The sequence below is a fragment of the Equus asinus genome, chromosome 8, assembly GCF_041296235.1.
Source record: "Equus asinus isolate D_3611 breed Donkey chromosome 8, EquAss-T2T_v2, whole genome shotgun sequence".
Lineage (NCBI taxonomy): Eukaryota > Metazoa > Chordata > Mammalia > Perissodactyla > Equidae > Equus > Equus asinus.
In genome coordinates this window covers 72,474,042-72,496,002 of record NC_091797.1, presented here as the reverse complement: position 1 = coordinate 72,496,002, position 21,961 = coordinate 72,474,042, and the positions used below count along the sequence as shown (strand labels likewise).

The window sequence follows — 21,961 nt, the reverse complement described above, 5'->3', positions numbered from 1 at the left end:
CCCGCCTGCAAGTGCCAGGGTCAGGCCTGGAAGAAGGTCTGGACACCTGGGGATGCCACGGGCAGAGTGGACACCCGATGTGCCCCTTCGGCGGCCGAGCCCCAGCAGCATGGAGTCCCCATCAGACGCCGATTCAAGGGAACCCTTGCTCTGGGGACCCAGACCCGGGCGACAAGGATCCTGTGACTGGGCCTCTTCCACCAAGTCCCTGAACGCCTTTGCCATCTCTCTCAAATCCTCAGTCCCCAGCGCCTGCGCGTGGGCGACTTTCCCCGTCACCATCACAGACGCTTCGTGGACGATCTGCTTCCGCATGGTAACTCAGCCACTGCCCCCCACGGACCCAGGAGCCGGCGAGCTCTGCCCCCGTTTGCAGAGAACTTACAACTGAGGGAGAAATTCCCCGACGGGTGTCCAGAATTCAGACCCAGAACTATCAGATTCCAAAGACTACTTTCTTTTCTCATTTTTTTACATCTTTTAAAAATTGTGGTAGAAAACACATGACATGAAATGTATCATCTTAACCATTTTCAGGCGTGAGGTTCAGGAGTGTTCAGCATATTCACATTGGTGTGCAGCGAGTCTTCAGAACCTTTCATCTCACAAAAAGCAAACTCTGTCCCCAGCTAACAACAGTCCCCCACCCCGCCCACCCGGCAGCCACCTTCCACTTTCTGTCTCTGTGAGTTTGGCCGCTTTCGATGCTTCATGTAAATGGAATTACACAGTGCTTGTCTCTTGGGTACTGGCTTATGTCACCCAGCATAGTGTCCTCTGGGCTCACCCATGTTGTAGCAGGGGACAGGGTTATGTGAGTTTTCAGCCTGGAAATATCCACATCTCTTATCACACGGCAATCTTGCATGACATATAGGCTGGTCTCAAATTCTTCTTCTTCTTTCAGTAATGAATAAACTGAGATGTTGACCTCTCTAGGACTCAGTGTTCTTATCTGTAAAATGGGAATCTGATTCTGAGTTTGTCAGGACTTGTGAAATAGCAAGTAGGAAAAAAAAATATTTACTTTAAACTTGCTTAAGCAGACAGGGAAATTTATGGGCAAATACAACCAGAAGGTTCATATGGGCTTCAGGTATAGCTGGTTTCAGGTCCTCAAACAATGTCATCAGGAACCTGGCGCTTACAGCTAGGCACTCTTATTTTCATCTATTGGCTTCTTTTTTAGGCAAGCTTTTTGACACAGCTATGTGTAGTTGCGTGTTTACATGAACAGCACTACAATCACAGCAGAAAATAAATACAACTTTCCATGCTACTTCTAGCAAAATCCCCAGGGAGAACTCTTGGTGGCCCCACGTGGGGCACAGGCTCATTTCTGACCAAGTCCCTGTGGCACATGGATAGCAGTGTTCTGATCGGCCAGCTTGAGATGTGTGTCCCCCACTGGACCTAGGGTTGGGGCCAGATTGACCCAAAATACATTGTCTGGGAATGGGAGAAAGGTAGTTCCTCAAGGAAAACCGAGAATCTGTTCCCAAAAAAGAAGAGGAAATAAATGCGGGCCCAGGCAACACCAACAGGTGGCCCCCAGGTCTTGTGAACACGCAGGTTCCTTCCTGCTCTGTCCCCTTTCACAGCCATACACAGGTCAGCCTCCAGCAGGCTCTTTGTGGTCACTAGTCGGTTCCCGTGAAGGCAGTGTGTCACATATCTGCTGTTGTGTGACCGTCCCTGAAACTTAGCAGCTTAAACTGACACACACTTATTATCCCACGCAATTTCTGAGGGGCAGGATTTGGGAGTGGCCTAGTTGAGCAGATCTGGTCCAGGGTCTCTCACTGAGTCCAGGTGTTGGCCGGGGCAGCCACCATCTGAAGGCTTGACAGGGGCTGGGGGTCCACTTCCAAGGTGGCTCACTCACGTGGCTGTTGGCAGGACGCCTCGGTTCCTCACCTCGGGGGCCTCCGCCCAGGGCTGCTTGAGCATCCCCACGCATGGCGGCCAGCTTCCCCAGAGGGAGGGACCCAGGAGGCAGGCCCAGGCGGAAGCTGCAGTGCATTTTACAACCTAGTCTCCGAGGCCACACAGTGTCACTTCTGCTTGATTTTATCCCTTAGAAGTGAATCACTAAGCCCAGTCCACAGGGTTCAACCTTCTGAAGGGAGAAGTCTCAAGGAATCTGTGGACGAGTTATTATTAAAACGCCCACAGGTGGGGAAGGGAGCATTTTACAGGGACTTTTAATAACACGGGAAGGAAGAAAGGGTTTACCAGAGAGAGAAAGCAACGGATACCCCTGTGCCAATTGGACCATCCCGCTGTACCCTCAGGTGCTCACAAGGCACGTCTCCCTCTGGCCAGCCCAGCGTCTAGTGACCTCCCTCTTGTCCCGGGGTAAAACTGAGGCTTGTCAATGTGTGTATGTCTAGGTTAAACTCAGTACCTTCTCTCTCTTTTGAAACTTGGTATTAGAAAATAACGGCAACGAAACGGAAGGAAAAGAAAGTCATCCACCTTTAAATCATGCGCCTGTTGAAAAACCATTCACAGGGCTATTGATCCCATTGCCATGTTGTTTAGCTGGCCAAGTCAGGCACCGGCAGCCCTGTCGCCAAGGGAAGCTGCCTTCAAAAAACTTTTTAGTCGCTTAACTAATGTGCAGATACTCTCATATTTATAAAATAAAGTAAAATGAAACACCCAGCGAAGCTAAAATATGTGTGACCATCCAAAAGACGTCATCTTCCTTCTGCTCCTCTTAGATTATCACTTTTGTAAGTGATGTCATCATGAAAATCTTCTTCTGAACTTTGATTGTGTGTATATATATATATACATATACGTATGTATAGACATATAGTGTATAATGTGATTCCGTTTCTTGTCTTATTTTAACGTAACTATTGTTGTTTACTAATATTAAATATTAATTTTTATCGATATCAATATTGATAGTTATTATTTTTAACATAATTCTTTTAATATGAATGATATGCTGCTTGTGTGATCATCATGAGATAACACTGTCTACACAACATCCATTCTAGTGGCCTAGTAGTCGGGACCAGGACCTGGCCCCCACCCCCGCCCCGCCCACACTCCGCGGCTTCACCTGCATTGGGGGACATGGTTTACTGTTCCTCCTTCTTCCCTTAGGCTTTTGTCCCATGGGAGAGAGAGAAGGGTCTGGGTGGGTTTCACGTTGGCTTTCTAATATGCTGCATACGCTTTCCCTCGGACGTGCCTCTTTCAGTTTGTGAGTTTGCAAAGGAAAGTGCCTCTTTCTGGAGCAATTGCAGACTTGAATGGCCCCGAGCACCCAGCTCCAGCCGTCTGCAAGGCAGGGGCAGCGGGAGGTGAGAAGGCATCCGTGCTCCACAGAGAATTCAAGAGCAACAGCCAAAATGAGTGGAGGTGGGTCTGCTTCCTTATCACCAGGGGCCGGCTTTCCAAAACAACAGGCGTGGTGAGATATTGCCCCTCCCCTTGCAACATCGCCACCTAGTGCAAACCCCTCGTCCAAGCCCCTGGTCCCCACGTGGCTCCCCCACTTCCCACCCCAACCTCACCAGTCACGCAGCCCTGTCTTCTTGCTTCTCCCATCACCTGACCACCTTCTGCTTCTCAACAGTTCTTCGAGTTCATGTCATACCTCACCTGTTACATCACGTTTGCATGGTTAATTCTATCATCTTACCCCTTCCCTTCTGTGGCTGGTCTTCTCTCCTCTGTTCTGCGTCCTATGAGCTTGATAAACACGGTGTGTTTATCTGAATATTCCGGACAGAGGCAAGGTAGCATGAGACACAGAAAAGCCTCTCAGTGAATGTTTATTGAATGAAGAACATTCCTTATAATATCCCCTAGTTCATTTTTTTTGGAGATTAATGTTAAGACCAAGATTGATGTCTTGCCCCTGCAATATTAAATAAGATGTTTGTAAGCTCTGTGGGCTCATCAATCAAAGACAGGATATTGAGTATCTATTAGTTCAAAGTGACAGGAAGCCCACATCAGACTGGCTTAAGCCATGAAAGGAAAAGTCCAGAGACGTGTTAGCTTCAGGCACTGCTGGATCCCGGGGCTCCATCTCTTGACCATTCTTTCCTCAATGTTAACTTGATGTTCAAGCTGGAATTCAGCATCTCTAGACTGACACATGCATGAGATGGTAATAGTACTCTCACTGGCATTCCATCTCCATAGGAAAAACGTATCTGGAAGTGAGGTATGAACTTAAATAAAGCAGATATCCCAGAGCAGTATAGCATAAAGGTGGATGCATGGGTTCTGTTCCATTGACCTGTGTGCCTGTTTTGGGACCAGTACCTTGCTGTTTTGATTACTCTGTCTTTGTAGTATATTTTGAAGTCAGGGATTGTGATGCCTCCATATCTCTTCTTTTTCCTCAGGATTGCTTTAGCTATTCAGTGTCTTTTGTAGTTCCATACAAATTTTAGGACTTTTTGTTCTATTTCTGTGAAAAATGCCAATGGAATTTTGATAGAGAACTTTAATAGCATTATTAAAAGTCACTTATCAAGACGATCCTAAGCAGCCATAAGCAGTTCAAATCCTGATTCTAGTGTTCCTAGCTGAGTGACCTTGTATAAGTTACTTAACCTCTTTGGGCCTCAGTCTCTTTATTTGTAAAATAGGACAACAAGAGTACTTGACACATAGGGTTGTTGAAAAGACTTGGTCTATGGGGTGCAATACGTGGACCTACAGGCTGTAGATTATTGGTGGTATTATTTTCATCCTCCTGTATCGATAGTGCAGATTTCATGGGGCTAAGGTTTCACCCTCCATTGAAGGGATTTTTTTCCCCTTTTCTTTTCAAAATTCTCCCCTATAATTCATTCTTCTCAGAAGGCTCAGCTTAAATGTCCTCTTTCACTGTACGAAAAGTTAAAGACTATATAATGAAAGAGAAAATCACATTCATTTCTGAGGCTCCCTTTCCTTCTTTTTGTTTACTCAGCCATCAGGAAAGCATTTTCTCCTCCGTGTCCTAAGACTTCTCATTAATGTAATCAGCCTAAATCCTGTTGTAACCAAACAAAACTACAGATGCTAAGGACAGGCAAATGAGACTCATATGTGGGAAAAAACTGGGGGATGAGTCAATGGGCTATAGAAGGTAGTTTTTTTTTTTTTTTAATTATCGTAATTAGTGGGAAAGAAAAATATGTGGACTATATTAAAAATAAGCTCTTTATTTTTGAGGAAAAAGACCATCATGAAGAAGAGGAATGCTGTTCCCTTTTATTTACATGAATTGAGATAATTGGGGCTCGGGATTAATGTAAGGTTCCACGGTAAATAACACCACCATCTGTGGTAAATATGTGCCCCTCTCTTTGAACAGACACGGCTAAACATCCTCAAACCATATGCTGAATGAGCAGCAAGTGCAGTTATCTAAATTCTGCTCCAAATGCTTACATTATGCAACTCTAAGTGCCTCCTGATGCTTGAATCAGATCCTTTTTTTTTTTTGCTTCCATTCCCAAAAGGTTTTGGAGGCATAGTAAGGGCCATGTTTACTTTTTGGATCAGTGAGGTAAACCTGGTGTATAATTCAGATTGCAAAGAGCTCTGAAGGAAATACCAAGAAAGTCACCGTCTGCCTGATATGCCACTCTGAGAAAGGCTTCGTCTGCGTCAGAGGTCAGCAAGTCCGTGCCCTGTCCAGCCCACCACCTGCTTCTCATGGCCGGCCAACTAAGAATGCTTTTATAGTTTTAAATGATTAGAAAGGAAATTTTTTAAAAGAATAATGTTGCTGACATGGGAAAAGTCTATGAAATTCCAATCTCAGTGTCCATTAATAAAGTTTTATTGGAACACGGGCCGCCATTTGTTGTCATGCGTCCCTGGCTGCTTGCATGATATAGGAGCAGGGTGGGGTCGTTCCCACAGAGACCGTTTGGCCCCTAGCACCTGAAATATTTAATGTCTGGGCCTTGATAGAAAAAGTGTGCGGATCCCTTCTTTATATGACTTGCAAAGCCAGAGAACCTCAGTTTGGATGAAGCCAAAGTGTGTTGTTTTAGAAGCTTTTGGCTGAAAGTGAGAGAAAACCCTACGCGCTATGGATGTCCATGGGTTCACGCCCCGGGAAGGGGGGCAGGGAAGCAAGACTCAGGGCGCGTTCATCCAGCGGTCCCTGGTGTTCTCCAGGCTCACGATCCCTCGACTGTGCCCACCCCACCGCTGACCTTGTCGCTGGGGTTTCACTCACAGGTTCGGGATGGGGGCCAGCGTTCCTAGGGTGACCTGGTCCCTCGCCTGCCTCTGGGGTGGAAGACCTGTGTTTCTCTGGCTCTCTTAGAAGTGAGGGCACTTCTTTCCCAGAAGTCCCAGGAAAGCGCTGCTCATAGCTCGTTGGCCCCACTGGCCTAGGACAGGGTTCCCCAGCCTCAGCCCTGTTGACCTTTGGGGCCAGATAATGCTGTGTTGGGGGCTGTCCTGTGCAGGGAGGATACTGAGCAGCATCCCTGGCCTTTGCCCATGAGATGCTCATGGCACCTTCCCGCCCTAGTCTGACAACGAGAAATGTCTCCAGACATTGCCAAATGCCCCCTGGGGTGAAAGGCCCCTGTTTGAGAACCACTGCTTTAGGTCTGAGCATCACTGAACCAGTGACTGGAAACAGGTTTAGAATTACCCTGTTTGGTTTAAACCAAGAGTTGACAAATGACCGAATACAGGCTGAGTCCAGCGTGCCCCCTGTTTTCGTGTGGCCGGCCCACAAGCTAAGAGTGTTTTTACACTTTTAGATGGTTATGTAAGTACCGACGTGGTATCGATTTTGCCTCTCAGCCTGCAAAGCCTATGAGGTTTACTCCATGGCCTTTGAAGAAAGAGATTGCGAACTCCTGGGTCAGACCAGGGGTTCTCAGCCCTCACGTTCATACGTCCTAAAATTGAAGTCGCAACCTTGCACCTACCTATAAACAGAATTAAAAACAAATCCGTGTAGAGCCCTATCTGTCACAGAGAGGAAAAATACAACAAAAGTCATTCACAGTAAAATAATATCGTAGCATGTGTCTCAAAATACAACGAAAGTAACTCACGGTAAAATAATATTGTAACGGCTGTCTTCAGCAGACCACACGAAGCCGACGCTCGCCCCTGTGTTTACAGCCACCAGGGAGGTGTCACCAAATTCAGATTGATATAGTTAAGTTTGGGCATCTTGGATTTCACGAGCAGATTGGCCATTGTTAATGTAATTCCCCAAAAGGATAAACAGCTTCTTACTAAAGTTCCATCAAGTCAAAGGATGGTCTTCACTCCAGTAGCTGCAATACTGGAAAATGCGCAATGTATTCAACGCAGGCCATTTGCCAGGCTCAACTTCAGGAAATGTGAACGCAGCGCAGATCAAACATTGCATTTTAGGTTTGTAACTTTGCCTGATAAATCTTTCCCTCTGTGCCTACTGAAGGCCCTATTCCCATCGGATAAAGTCAAAGATTCTGGGTGTTTTAGAGAATTTGTCTTTGAAAGGCATGACTCCTTTGCGCTTCTTTGGGGGGCCAAGGGTGATTGTGGAGTTGTCCCAGAGAAGAAGGGGAGTTCCCCCCGACAGGGGCGCAGAGGGGCATCTTTGTACCTGCTCTGCTGAAGGAGAGTTTTCCTGTTGCGAAATTGCAAACCACTCTGCATGATTTCAGTAGAGGATATTAGGGAGTTTGTTCAGAAGAGGCGTTGAAATCGAATAATCCATTCATCAAGGCATCTTTTGTTTCAAGAAGAAAAAAGCAGTGGGTATATTTAGCAGAGAGAGACACTCGGTGACTGGCGAATGTTAAGAAATCGCAGACGAGGAGAGAAGAAAACCCTCCAAATACTGGGGCCGGCTTGTGTTTCAGGTGAGCTGGAGTGACTCGGAAGGAGAATCTGAGCGGGGTGTCCTGGAGGCCTGTGGGGGAGGCCTGGTCCTGCTGGGCAGGTGTGAGACACCCGGGGGTGGATGGGGCTGCGGGGGCATGACAGGCGTCCACCGCCCGAGTTCAGGTGTTTTTCACACATGGATGTCACCCCACTTTTTTTCACGATTATGGCTGTCACCCATTTTTTCCACATTCCTGTAGCCTTATAGGCTTTTTACCATAACTTACCAACGTGACTGAAATAATGGTAATGATGCTACTAATAAGATCTATACGACAGCAGTTTCTGCCCGTGGTTAGGCGTGTTCCGCGGGCTGGGTACTTCGTGCATTGCTTTACATGAGGTGGTTCCATAGGATTCCATGACAGAGCTGAGGCTTCCGAAACTCCGAAGTTTAAGGTATTTGCAAAAAGAAATCCTTATCTAGTACAGTGGGGACAGGGATTCACGATTGGATGTTGTCTGACTTCAGGAGCGCTCGTCACCCTGGAGCCCATCTCCTCCCGTGTGCTGGAGAGCGTTTGCTCACGATTCTTCTGTCCCTCTTGTACCTCTGACCCACCGCTGAGCACCTGCCGAGGGACTCAGGTCAGATCCGGGTTCTCAGCCTCGGCTGTGCTGACACGCTTGACTGGACACTTCCTGCGGTGGGCCTGTCCTGTGCACTGGGAGATAGGAGCAGCATCGCTGGCCTCTACCCTCTCCATGCCAGAAGCACACCCTCTCCCCAGTTGTGGGAATCAAAAATGTCTCCAGACATTGCCAGGAGTCTCCCAGGGGCAAAATCCCCCTTCGTTGAGAACCACTGACTTAGATACTCTTTGTGAAGGCCCTTTGCACAGCCCAAAACACCACCACTGTGCCTTTGGGTTACTCCAGCGAGTTTTTTTTTTTCTTTTAGGTGAGGAAGGTTGCCCCTGAGCTAACATCTGTTGCCAATCTTCCTCCTTTTGCTGGAGGAAGATTGTCCCTGACCTAACATCTGTGGCAGTCCTCCTCTATTTTGTATGTGGGATGCCACCACTGCATGGCTTGATGAGTGGTGTGTAGGTCTGCACGAGGTTCAAAACCCGGGCCACTCAACTGGAATGTGCAAACTTAACCACCGGGCCAGCCCCCAGTGATTTTTATTTTTATCTTACCCTGTTGAAGAGAAAGCAGGACGTAGGTACCTTATGGGCACCCATGGCTTACCCCATTTGGAGCAAAAGTTGGCCTGTTCCCACTGTCTAGATAGACCAGCTTCCCACTCCTCACACACTCAGGTCCCGAGCATTCTCTCCACTCATCCTTTGCTCATGCTGTTCCCTCCTGAGTCCTTTCCTTAGTCTGTTCAACCTCCCTAGACCCCACCCATCCTTCACGTCACAGCTCAGAGAGAATCAGCTTGAAAGAATCCATCCCAGTCAACACATCTCAAAGGGACCTTCATGATGAAGGTGACACATTATGCTGGCTGAAGGGGTCATTTCCTGTGGTGTTATTCTGTCTGGGTGCTAAGTGACGCGGACATCTCCTGTGTTCACTATCTTGGAGTCTCAAAAACTCAATTTCCGGTGGCGGCTTTGCAGTAGAGTTCTCTGATGAACAACTGATGGAGGACACAATATCCCAACGCTGACAGGCAAGCACAGATAAAGAAAATGGATACACAGGAGGGAGACAGCAGATGAACGAGCTGTCAGCTGGGAGGCAAAGGTTCAGCTGTCAACTGTCCCCTCCCCCACCTCCCTTGGCCTTAGGAGAGCGGCATCCAACTTTTCTAGGGCTATTGTTTCAGATCAGAAAAATTACTCAATAACCCTATCTTCCTGGAGACGTTGGTGTGAGCAGATGAAGCAGAACGAGAGGGTGGATATTTGTCAGTGCTCACTAGGTCTTGGGGTGGTTTCATTGCAATCAGGAGAAAAAGGGTCAGGAAAGAAATACCGCAAAGGCTGGCCATCCCCTCTGCTTCCTTAATCCTCTAGATCAGGGCTCCTGAAAATGTGAGCTGAGTTTCAGTGATAGACACAGAGTCTAAGTTTGTGACGGTGCAGATGGAGCCCTGCCCAGCTCCAGGGGAGCCATTCTCTGAAGCATCCACGTGCTTGGATGTTGGAAGTACATGGACGTGGCGTGAAATTGCCCGAGTCTTGCTGAGTCTCAGAAATGAGAAAGTGATTGCCTTTTCCATTCTGTTTGAATTATTGTAATCCCATCAAGGAGTAAGTCTCATCTTGTTGTCACTGTAATTTTTTATTTTTATTTTTTTGCTAAGGAAGATTCACCCTGAGCTGATATCTGTGCCTGTCTTCCTCTATCTCGTATGTGGGTTGCTGTCACAACATGGCCACCAAGAAGTGGTGTGGGTCTGTGCCGGGGAACTGAACCTGGGCCCCTGAAATGGAGCACAGTGAACTTAACCATTAGGCAACGGGGCTGGCCTCTGGTGTCACTGTATCTTTAGCACCTTATATTTGATCATCTCCCCATTTAACAAAGACATGACAAACCTCAGGCTCAGAACCATAAGCTGGAAGCAATTTGGGGCACAAGGATCTTGGCTTCTTATTCAAAGTAGCATTATCTAAACAAACTTATTAATAAATTCACTGATATTTAATAATCTAAACATTTTAATTAATAAAATTATTAATTATTGATAAACTCATTGATTAATTAATAGTACATAAATATTTGGCTGATGTCATGAAGGCGATACTTGAATGTCTGCAACTTAGGAACCACCACCTTCAGTTGGAGGCACTGTGAGTGCAGAGAGCTGTTCCTCGCAGTCCTGGGTGTGTATATGATCAATAAATTTACTTTTTAGAAATATTTAATTTTTTTAGAGCAGTTTTAGATTCACAGGAAAATTGAGAGGAAGGTGCAGAAATGTCCCAAACACCCCCTGCCCCCACACACGCAGCCTCCCCCATCATCAACATCCCCCACCAGGTGGGACGTGTTACAACTGATGAACCTGTGCTGACACGTCATCATTATCCAGAGTCCTCAGTTGACATCAGGGTTCACTCTTGGTGTTGTACATTCAGTGGGTTTGGACAAATGCATAATGACAAGTGTCCCTCATTATGAGGTCATACAGAGTATTTTCTGACCCTGAGATCCTTTGTGCTCCACCTGTTCATCCCTCCCCTCCCCCAGGCTTGGCAATCACTCATCTTTTTACTGTCTCCATAGATGTGCCCTTTCCAGAACGTTACAGAGTTGGGATCATACAGGATGGAGCCTTTTCAGACCGGCTTCTTTCACTTAGTCGTATGCATCTCTGGTTCCTCCATGTCTTTTCATGACTTGGTAGCTCATTTCTTTTTAGCGCTGAATAGTATTCCATCGTCTGGGTGGACCAAAGTTTATTTTCTACTCACCTACTGAAGGACATCTTCATTCTCAAGAAATTCTTGATCGCTTCTCAGCAAATCCACTAGGGATTCCTGGTGCGTCATTTCACTGGTGAATAGAAATTATTGGACCTTACTGCTGCAAGCATTGTTTCTTTTCGGTTAGTTTACTTCTAGGCAATGGTAAACTCTAGCAGTAGACAGCTGTGAGGCCAAGCAGGCCCCAAATGAAGATAAAAGTTCCTCACAACACTCCATGTATTGACATTGACTGGCACAGAGAATTGCCATCCCCTGCTAGCTGATGCTGGGATGTCCATGGGCATTGACTCCAACTCTTCTGATCACTCCAGACTGATGCTGTCTACACTCTCCTTCACTGAATACCTTGCTACAATGTTTTGTGAAGTGGCTTCTTCCACCATATTGCTTATTTAACTCTCAGCCCATTTCACAGTGGTCAAACTTCATGCATTCCTCAGGTGTGTAATGCATGATTGTTGTCACATAGTATGCCAGGCAGGAAGGATAACGTGTGGATATACAAGCATTGTTCCTACCCTCATGGAGCTTCCAATCTGTTAGGGGAGAGACATTCATTAACCAAATCTGCATGTTAAATTACAGCTGCGTCACAAAGAAAAGCACATGATGTTTTGTAAGTGTATGAGAGGGGCCCTTGACCTAGTGGGAACAATGAGCAAGGCTTCCTGGAGGAGGTGAGGTTGGAGTTGAGAATTGAATAGAAAAAACTAGGCGAATGAATGGCATGTTCAGGGCCCTGGAGATATGAGGGAACAAGGTACATTTAAACTTCAATAATAATAATGAAAAATCAGAAACAAATAGATATTGGTATGTAACACTAGTTGAGACGTTATTACGAGCCAGGTCCTTGCTAAGCACTTCGTGAGCATCATCTCACCAAACCTCTCATACCTGGGAGGCAGGCAGTGGACAGAGATGGGCCTTATTGCTCAGTGGGCAAAAGACTTTGACACCAGACAGCTGTGTTTGAATTTCAGCTACATCACTTATAACCAGGAGATCTTGGGCAAAATTACTTACCTTCTCTATTCCTCAGGTTCCCCACCTACAAAAGGGGTAATCCTAATACTTGCTCAATAGTATTGTTGTGAAGCTGATTGAGGGTCCACATATAAAGCATTTAAAAGCATCCCTAAAATATAGTCACCTCTTGATTGTTACTGGCTACTCCATCAGCGGTTGCTGCATGACAAACCCCCCCAAATTTAGAAGCTTTGTTCATTCGTAATGCCTCATGATTCTAGGGATTGCTGGTCTTGGCTGGACTTGGCTAATCGTGGCTGGGCTCTTACACTTGTTTGGGGGTTGGCTGTAGGCTATGGACTGGCTGATCTAGGATGGCCTCAGCTGGGATAACTCTGCTCTCCTCCACATGGTCTCTCATCCTCCAGGAGGCTGGCCTGGGCTTGTCCTTTCAGGTCATGGCAGGAGTCCAAAAATGGGGGAGGGGAAGTATGCAATGCTTCTTGAGACCTGGACTTGGAATTGGCACATTGGCAATTCTGCCCGATTGTGTTGGCCAAAACAAATCACAAGGACAACCTAGATTCAAGAGGTGGGGCAATGACTCCTCTTCTTGAAGGAAGAATTACAAAGTCACGTGAAAAAAGTATAGATACAGGAGGAGAATGGGGACCATTTTGTAACCACTCTACCACAGCTACTGTTATACCCTATATATCTAGCTCTTTCTCCCTACCTATCTATCTACGTGTGTACCCATCCACCCATCTATCCATCCGTCTATCCATTCATCCATCTATCCACTCCTCCAATTATCCACCCATCTCTCCATCCATCCATCCGTCCATGCATCCATCCATTCATCCATCCATCCATCTATCCATCCACCCATCCATCCATTCATCCATCTATTAATCTATCCATCCATCCATCTATCCATCTATCCATCCATCCATCTATCCATCCATCCATATGTCCATCCATCTACCCATCCATTCGTCTATGGAAACTAAAGCTCCAGAAAGGTAAGAACTTGCTCAAGATCACATGACTGTTGAGTAGATCAACTGTAGATCTCTTTATGGTCAAACGTCATGTACTTAACCACTGTACCATACCCCACTCCCTTCCTTACAATGTCTGTTTATTCTTGGCTCAAGTTAAATCTGTCTTGAACTGAAAAAATTCAGAATTAGGTTCAGCAAGAAGGTATGATGGAGCAAAACCAGGCAATTTTGCTCCATATGAAGAATGAAGAAGGAACTGCTTAAATAATGGAAGAATCATAAGGAACAGTAAGACGGCAAGCTCACTCCAGCTTTATTTTATAGAAAATAAACTCAGCATTGGCTTAAAAGCAAAAGGTTCGTTTTTTAGGCTTTTTTTTTTCTTGGTAAAAAGACAAAAAAAGTAGGAAAAAAGAAATCCTCATGTTCAGAAAGAGTGAAGAATGACAAAAAAGCTTGTTGAGGACGCTTCCTGTTGTGGAATGCACCCCTATCCCTCGGACCCTTGAATCCTTGCTCTGCTCCTTCAGAGAGTCCTTAGCCTGCTACCTTCTCCAAACAAATGAGTCTCTAAATCTCTTCACTTCCAGGTTTAAGAGCTTTTTTGGAGAAGAATGACTACTACATCAGAATAAAGGCATCCAATGTGGCAAGTAGTCCATCGGTTTTTACAAAATATTACAAGTTGCTTAAATAGTCAATGAAGTTTTTAAGGACGTGGAGCCAGAACTCTTTCTGGAATGTTGTATGTTGGCGAGGCCTTTTGAGAATGTTTTAACCTGGTTCTGAAATGAGTGGGTTAAAATGGAAGCACTGAGACATCACTAAAGAGAGAGGCATATGTACCCTTGTTGCTGGTGACCTCAGAACAAAGCCCCTGGGCAAAGAACAGGGGGAGAATGCTATTTCTTTGAAAAGCCATCTTGACAACCCAAGTCTGTTTTGGCTGCAGCACCAAAGACAGCTTTGATCTGCTAGCCAGTGTCCCTGCCGGGAAAAGGATTAGGGGAGCTTCCAGAGGCACGAGGCTGCCCCATATGCTAGATGGGCTGTGCTTGCTGCAGCGAGAAAGAGGGACAGAAGGGAAGGCTGGAAAGATGCGAGGAGAGACAGGGAATCCTGTCTTCTCGCCCAACATATGAATGGGGGCTTGTTCGGGATTTCTGGGCTGCTTTGAAAGACAAGGGCAAGGCGATAGGCTTTCTTGGGCTCTGCAAAGTTAGCAGTTGGGGCCCTTTAACCTCTTGTGTCCTTGGTGTGAGCCGCCAACAAGGGAAGTCTAGGCCATGGGGAATCTTCAAACAGCAAGGAGCCTGCTGGATGGACTGCTATGGATTTCTGCAGCAGACAAAGAAGACGGGAAGATAGGGATGATATTCTTTCCTGCCTCAGCCAGGATAAACCAGCTCGCCTGGCCGCAAGATTCTAATCGGTGCTTTCAAATTCAAATGTACCTGAGGGTCAAGCAAGTAACTTGACCGAGCAACGTGGGCTGAGTGTCTTTTTCTATTGCTGCCAGGTGAGCATGAAGCCTAAATGTTGCCAGTTCCTCTCCTGTTTAGGAGAAGCTGGAGGGGCCCGCCCGATGCCTGAGTGGTTAAGTTTGCACGCTCCGCTTCGGTGACCCAGGGTTTTGCCGGTTCGGATCCTGGGTGTGGACACGGCACTGCTCATCAGACCATGCTGAGGAGGCGTCCCACGCAGCACAATTAGAAGGACCTACAACTAGAATATACAACTATGTACTGAGGGGCTTAGGTGAGAAGAGTAAAAAAACGATTGGCAACAGTTGTTAGATCAGGTGCCAAGCTTTAAAAAAAAGAGAGAGAGAAGCTGGAAACTCAGCTACTTCCCAGGTTTTTAAAAAACCTATGGGTGAAACCAAAGCCATCTGCAGGCTTGGCTGAGCCCCATAAGGGAGCAGTTTGCAATGTTGGATATGAATCAAGGCAGAGGGCACGTGGATGAAGCGCCAGTCGGCGCTGACCACCCAGTGAACCTACATCGAGTGATGGCTCAGAGACCCTGTGTGCTCGGGACAGGGCTGCCATCCCCTGCACAGAGGGTGGCGTGCTTATTCAGTCTTCCGTACTCATTTTATCTGGAATTGTTAATAACACACACTTTCTTCCCAGTTATGACATAAGTTGATGGTGACAATAGAGTGTCTTAGGTAATTAATGACTAAAAGTCACTCTCTGTCTAAATGGGTCAAGATTATCATCGAATCAAAAGGACTTACAAATAATTCCATAGTGGTGCATTTACTCATTATTTCTGAATAATATGGAGAAAACAATTTATCTCATTACTGTTTCGCCTAACAAATGAATAAATAAGTGGGCAAAAATCTCTAAATGAGAGGAATCCAAAAAGACCAAGATGTCTTGTTTACGTTTATTTATTTCATTCAACTTTGAAAATTTTCACACAGTTTGAGACTTAAAGAAGAGTTTTAAGAATAGTAAAAAGAATTCGCATATACTCTCCACCTAGTTTCCTCAAATATGAAAGTGTTACCATATTTGCTTTCGTGTGTCCCCCACCCATCCCCTTCTTCCTCCTCTCCTCCTCTTCGTCCTTCTTCTCTCTCTTTTCCAAGCTGTTTGAGAGTAGGTTGCAGACATAATGCCACTTTACCCCTAAATATTTCAGGGTATATTTCCTAAAAATAAAGACAATCTCTCATATAACCATAGTACAATTACCAAAATGAGGAAATCAGCATCAATACAATATTATTAGCTACTTTGGAGACTGACTGCAACTTTTGACACCTGCTTCAAAAGAAAATCTCGAGTCCTGGGTTGCATTCAGTTTTATGTATCTTTTTTTTTTTTTTTTAAGATTTTATTTTTTCCTTTTTCTCCCCAAAGCCCCCTGGTACATAGTTGTGTATTCTTCGTTGTGGGTTCTTCTAGTTGTGGCATGTGGGACGCCGCCTCAGCGTGGTCTGATGAGCAGTGCCATGTCCGCGCCCAGGATTCGAACCAACGAAACACTGGGCCGCCTGCAGCGGAGCGCGCGAACTTAACCACTCAGCCACGGGGCCAGCCCAGTTTTATGTATCTTTAGACATCTTTTTTTCCCACCAGTCTGCAACAGCTCCTCCAACTTTCCCGATCCTTCATGACCTAGACGCTTCCTAGGCCAGTTATTTTTTGGAATGTCTCTCCGATGTTTCCTCATGATTCGACGCATGCATGCAATTTTTTACAGAAATATTGGAGAATTGACGTGTTCTTCTTAGCGCATATTAGGGGGGCCGTGTGTCTATTTGTCCCATTACTGGTGATATAACTCTGATCACTGGGTTAAGATGTTACCTGCCAGGTTTCTCCACTGAAACCTGCTCTTGTTCCATGGGTAGTTCAATGAGCAACTTGGGGCCATCTAGCTGGAAGACGGTTTAGGATTATGTGGCTATCCGGCTACTCATGAAACTTTCACCACCTAGTTTTAGCATCCATTCATGGTTCTCTCCTGAATCACTCCTACTCTGAATGTCGTCAGTCATCATTCTGGATTATACCATAAGGAAGAGCTTTCCTCTAATCTAACTATTCTATCCGTTTCAACTCATGGAGTCTTCGGGAGTCAATGGTCTGTAACCTCATGGAATTCAATGGTTTGTAATCCTTTCTCATCATTATTTATTTTGATGCTCAAATTATCCCAGATTTGTCCAGTGGGAAACTCTTCAAGCTGCTGGCTCCTGTGTCCTTTTGATGTGTCCTCACCATTCTTAGGGCGCTTCCTTATTTTCTGACACACTAAGATGTTCCAGATTCTCTTGTCTGTGGAATCAGACATTTCTTTAAGGAATCCTGGTTATTTTTCATGAAGAATGGTATTTAGAAACCAATATCTGAGTGCTAGGTATGCTTATTGCTACTGGACTGTCATTGCCTCTAGGCCTTCTCATTGGACAGAGCTGGGAAATATATGCATGTGACACATACACATCCATGTGTACACACAGCCTATATCTATGTCTATGTCTATGTATCTATGCATATTAAAACTCTGAGTCCATATTGGTACCTCCAATCCCATTCTAACACACTATAGGTTTCATTCTAGCCTATTCCGTTTCTAGATTTTTAACTCCCCTTTCCAACAGTGAGAAACCTGGCTTCCATTATTTGCATTCTATTTCTCGTTTGCTCAGTCCTGTAATACACAGAAAATAGTTTCAGAGTTGCTAACCCATACTTCTGCCCAAACTTACTCAGAGTTTAATATTTGTTTATGGTTCTTTTTGTCTTTAGCCTGAGCATATATAGTAAAAATATGCGTTTAAATGTTATTTGAATTAGGTCTTCCTCCTTCAGCGTGGTTTTGATATTCATTTGAAATAGATTTAAGTTAATTTGTTTCCATTTATAATCAATGTAGGCTTTTACTTCTTTTTGTTGGTACCATTATTGATATCATCTGTAAAACATTAACATGATTCCAAAAGGCACGACTATGCACAAAGATATGTTTGGCAAAGTGTACCCCATCCCTTCTCTCCATCCTCTGCCCCTTTTCTCACTCAGTCCCCTTTGGTACCCATCTTAGAGCCCCTGGTTTTCCTGTCTGTGTGTGTTTTACACAAATGAGCACATACATGTATATTTCCTAATGTCCCCTTCTTTTTACCCCAAAGCTAGTGTATACTGTGGACACTCCTCCGCACTGTGCCTTTTCACTTAACAGTATATCCTGGAAACCACTCCACAGTCGTTCATACAGACCCTGCTCCTTTTTCTGCACCTCAGTGTGCTCCGCTGTGTGGATGTACTATAGTTTATTCAACATTTTCCTACATGTGGGTATGCCGGTTGTGTCAAATGGTTTGCAATTAAAAACAATGTGGCAATGACCTTGTATGTATTTTTGAATTGCTGGAGGTCTGTCTTCAGGATGGATTCCTAGAAGTGGGATTGGTGAGTCAAAGGCAAATGCGTATGTAGTTTGATCAGACATTGCCAAATTCCCTTCTAGGAGAGATGCCCCATTCGTCATTCTCGGCAGCGATGCATTCCAGTGTCTCAGCAATGTGTACTTTGTAATTTTTCTAATCTGATAGGTGAGAAATGGTGTCTGTTTGTAGTTTTAATTTGTATTTCTCTAATTGTGAGTGAGGTTGAATACTTTTCATATACGTAAAGACAATTTTAATATATTTTTGGTGAGTTGTCAGTGCATATCCTTTGCCCATTTTTTCTCAATGTTTTAAAATCTTTTCCCCTCAAATTTCAAGAATTCTGTATGTTAGGGATATTAGCTTGTTATCTGTAGTACATATATTGTAAATATTTTTCTTCCAGTTGTTAATTTTTATTTTGACTTTGTTTATGATATTTTTTACACAAAAATTTTAAAAGATTTTTACATGGGTAAGTTTAACATGTTTTTTTAAAATTGCATGTGGATTTTTTCCCTTTTTTTAGTGAGGAAGATTCACCCTGAGCTAATATCCATTGCCAATCCTCCTCTTTTTTTTTGTTTGAGGTAGATTCGCCCTGAGTTAACATCTGTGCCACTCTTCCACTATTTTGTATGTGGGACACCTCCACAACATGGCTGACAAGTGGAGCAGGTCCACACCCAGGATCCAAACTTGCAAACCTGGGCTGCCGAAGCAGAGCGTGTGGGACTTTAACCACTCAGCCATGGGGCCGGCCCACATTTGGATTTTGAGTCATAGTTGGAAAGCTTTTTCTACACCCAGCTTTAGAGTAATTTGTCCATTCTTTTCTTTTGTTACTCAACGATTTCATGTTCTTACATTGAGATCACTGATCCATTTGAAGTGTATTCTTGTATACAGTGTGAGATATGGATCTAATTTTACCTTTTTTCCACATGGCTAGCTGGTTTTCCCAGCACCATTTGGGAAAAAGTCTGTCTTTGCCTCATGATTTGTGGTGCCCCCTTATCACACACTAAATTTCCGGATGTCCGTGGGTTTATTTATGGACCAATCTATTCCATTGGTCTGTTTTTCTCTTCCTGTACCAGTGTCATGAAATATGTTTTAAACTCATGCAAACTATCAATAACTCTACCCACTTTACCCTCATAGGTAACCTGCCAGCTTGCTGTTAGGTTGAACTATGTGAAATTGCCATCGTTCAACAATTCTTAACCTACAAAAATATCAGTTTCATGTGTTTCAACCTAATAAAAGTATATAATTTGCAGAGCATGTAGAGCCATTTACTGGCTGATTCCAGAAGGAACGTGAAAATTCTAGCCCAGCGGACCTCAGAATGTTTCTCTCTCATTTCTAAGTTGCTTATGGACCTAACGACTTCTAAGGAGCCCAGTAATAATCCCGTCCTTGTCTTTTTCTTTTCTTTCTCTCCCCCTGTAGTGATAGAGGGCCGTGGGGTCACAGACAACATACAGAGATTTTCCTCGCTGCCACCATACCTGCCTGTGAGCTACCAGGTTCTCAGGGCAGAGACCTCCTTCCTCCTAAGGGAAGCCAACCAGGACGTAATACGCAACTCCAGCCGGCAGACCAGAGTCGAGTCCTTCTTCACCTTCAAAGCCAAGCGGCCCCCTGTATTAAATGCCAGCTATGGGCCTTTTTCTGTGGAGAAGGTCATGCCTCTGGACTTGATGTTGACTTCAAACCTTTTAGGCCCAACCAAGAAGTTTAATTTCAACTGGAAGCTGAAGGCCTCCATCCTGCGGGACAAGATCTACCTGAGCCGGCCCAAGGTGCAGGTGCTCTTCCACGTCGTGGGCAGAGACTGGGATGACCACAGCCCCGCGGAGAGGCTGCCCTGCCTGCGCGTGTTCGCTTTCCGGGAGACCCGGGAGGTGAGGGGCAGCTGCCGGCTGCAGGGGGACCTGGGGCTGTGTGTGGCCGAGCTGGAGCTGCTGGCCGGCTGGTTCAGCACCCCCACGGTGGTGGCTGGGAGGAAGAAGTCGGGGGACCCGGCAGAGGGGAGCCTGGTGGAGCTCTATTACACCGTGCAGGCGGGCGACGAGCGAGGAGACTGTGCTGGTGGTGACGTCAGGAAGGGCAATGCCATCCGTCCGGGGAAGGATGGACTGGAGGAGACCACGTCTCACTTGCAGAGGATTGGCGCCGTCGGCCTCTATCGGGCCCAGGACAGTGCTCAGCTCAGCGAGCTGCGTTTGGATGGCAACGTGGTCATCTGGCTGCCTTCCAGGCCAGTTAAACAAGGAGACGTGGTCACTGCCTATGTCACCGTCGCCAGTAATTCCACTGTGGACCTCTTCATCTTGAGGTAGGTGCCCAAGGTGGTCTTTGGCATGCCCATATTTGATGCTGGGGGATATATATTCAGGAAGAACCCATCTTCACTACCTTCAGCCTCACAGTGGAAGCCAAATTATGCACCTGCCCACATGCATTCAGCAGCTCCTCCTACACTGTGTCAGGGGGTGGGAGAAGGAGGCCAGAAATTCCATCCAAAAGAAACAAGACTAAATTAATCACTCTCTTTCTAGTCGTCATTGAACTTGGAGAGGGATGTGATTTTTCTTTAGCTTTGAGTTCTTTTGTAGATGTGCAGATACTGGGTGCTTGACTGAGAGTATATTTTCACAGAGCCCAAGAAACAGGCATAGGCATTATGATATCTCACTTTGGATGTGGATGTGGAAAAAGCGAAGGATAAACCCTTTTTAAAAAGAATTTGGTGGCATTAAATGTTGCCAGGTAGCAGCTGGCAAAACCTCAGTTTGTGAGTACAGTTTAGCAATGAGTAAAGGAATCTGCCCAACAGAATATTATCCAGCAGAGGTATTCCATCTCATAAAAAAGACAAAAGCTCAATTAAAACAACAACAGAAGAACCCACTTACCCTTACCACTGCTGGTTCCACAGATTGCACCAAAGTGGTAATAGGGCTGCTCTGTCACTCTGTATCATGATTCTAAAGTTTGGTCCAGGAGCGCCTGTTATCTGAGGATAATTAACACTGGAGGAAAAGCCATTTAAAGCAAATCCTCTTAAAATATGGGCCAGGATTTCATGATAATAAGAAAGTATTTGATTGAGATTTGTTTAAAAGATAAAGATGATAAAAATCAGTTTTTTAAGTATTATAGTTAAGAGGGATTTAGGTTATAATTAGAGCTATGCTTTGGTTCTTTTGAGAATAAAAATCAATCACATGTTGAATGAGTTGCTTGGAAAAATATTCGCAAAACAGAATGAAAACATGTTACAGTATATTTCATTTTTGTTTAACTTTTGTTGCATGACTAGAAGAATGGCCATTTTAAAAGGTTTTGATTGTCCACTTGTTTGTTTTTACAAAATGCATTCAGAGGTTGTGCTAACTTAAAAAGCAAATTTGCCTGTTATTATATCTCAAAATGAGTTTATTCGGTAATAACTAAAGGAATTGCAGTTCAGCATATACGTGCTATGGTAAAACAAAAGTAAATCTGGAAAACAAAGGAGAGGAGCTGCCTTTATAGAGAAAAAGGGGAGATGGGATAGGAAGGGGCTGTTCTAAAGGAAAGCCCATTGGGGGAAAGTAACAGTTCAGGGTGGCAACAGCTTCTCATTGGCTGAGCTGCAGCATTTCGCACTGGCTGAGCTGTGGTGTTTCTCATTGGCTGAGCTGCAGTGTTTCTCATTGGCTGAGCTGCGGGGTTTCTCATTGGCTGAGCTGTGGTGTTTCTCATTGACTGAGCTGCGGGGTTTCTCATTGGCTGAGCTGTGGTGTTTCTCATTGGCTGAG

General features: G+C 45.2%; 1 protein-coding gene across 2 annotated transcripts in view; it reads left to right on the top strand.

Annotated features, from left to right (window-relative positions):
* TMEM132C (transmembrane protein 132C) overlaps window positions 1-21,961 on the top strand; it is a 355,227-nt gene that overhangs the window by 99,586 nt on the left and 233,680 nt on the right. For both annotated transcript variants that reach the window (XM_070515846.1, XM_070515847.1), the window contains exon 2: window positions 19,605-20,493. In XM_070515846.1, coding sequence (XP_070371947.1) covers window positions 19,605-20,493 — 889 coding nt within the window. The remainder of the gene's footprint in view (window positions 1-19,604; window positions 20,494-21,961) is intronic.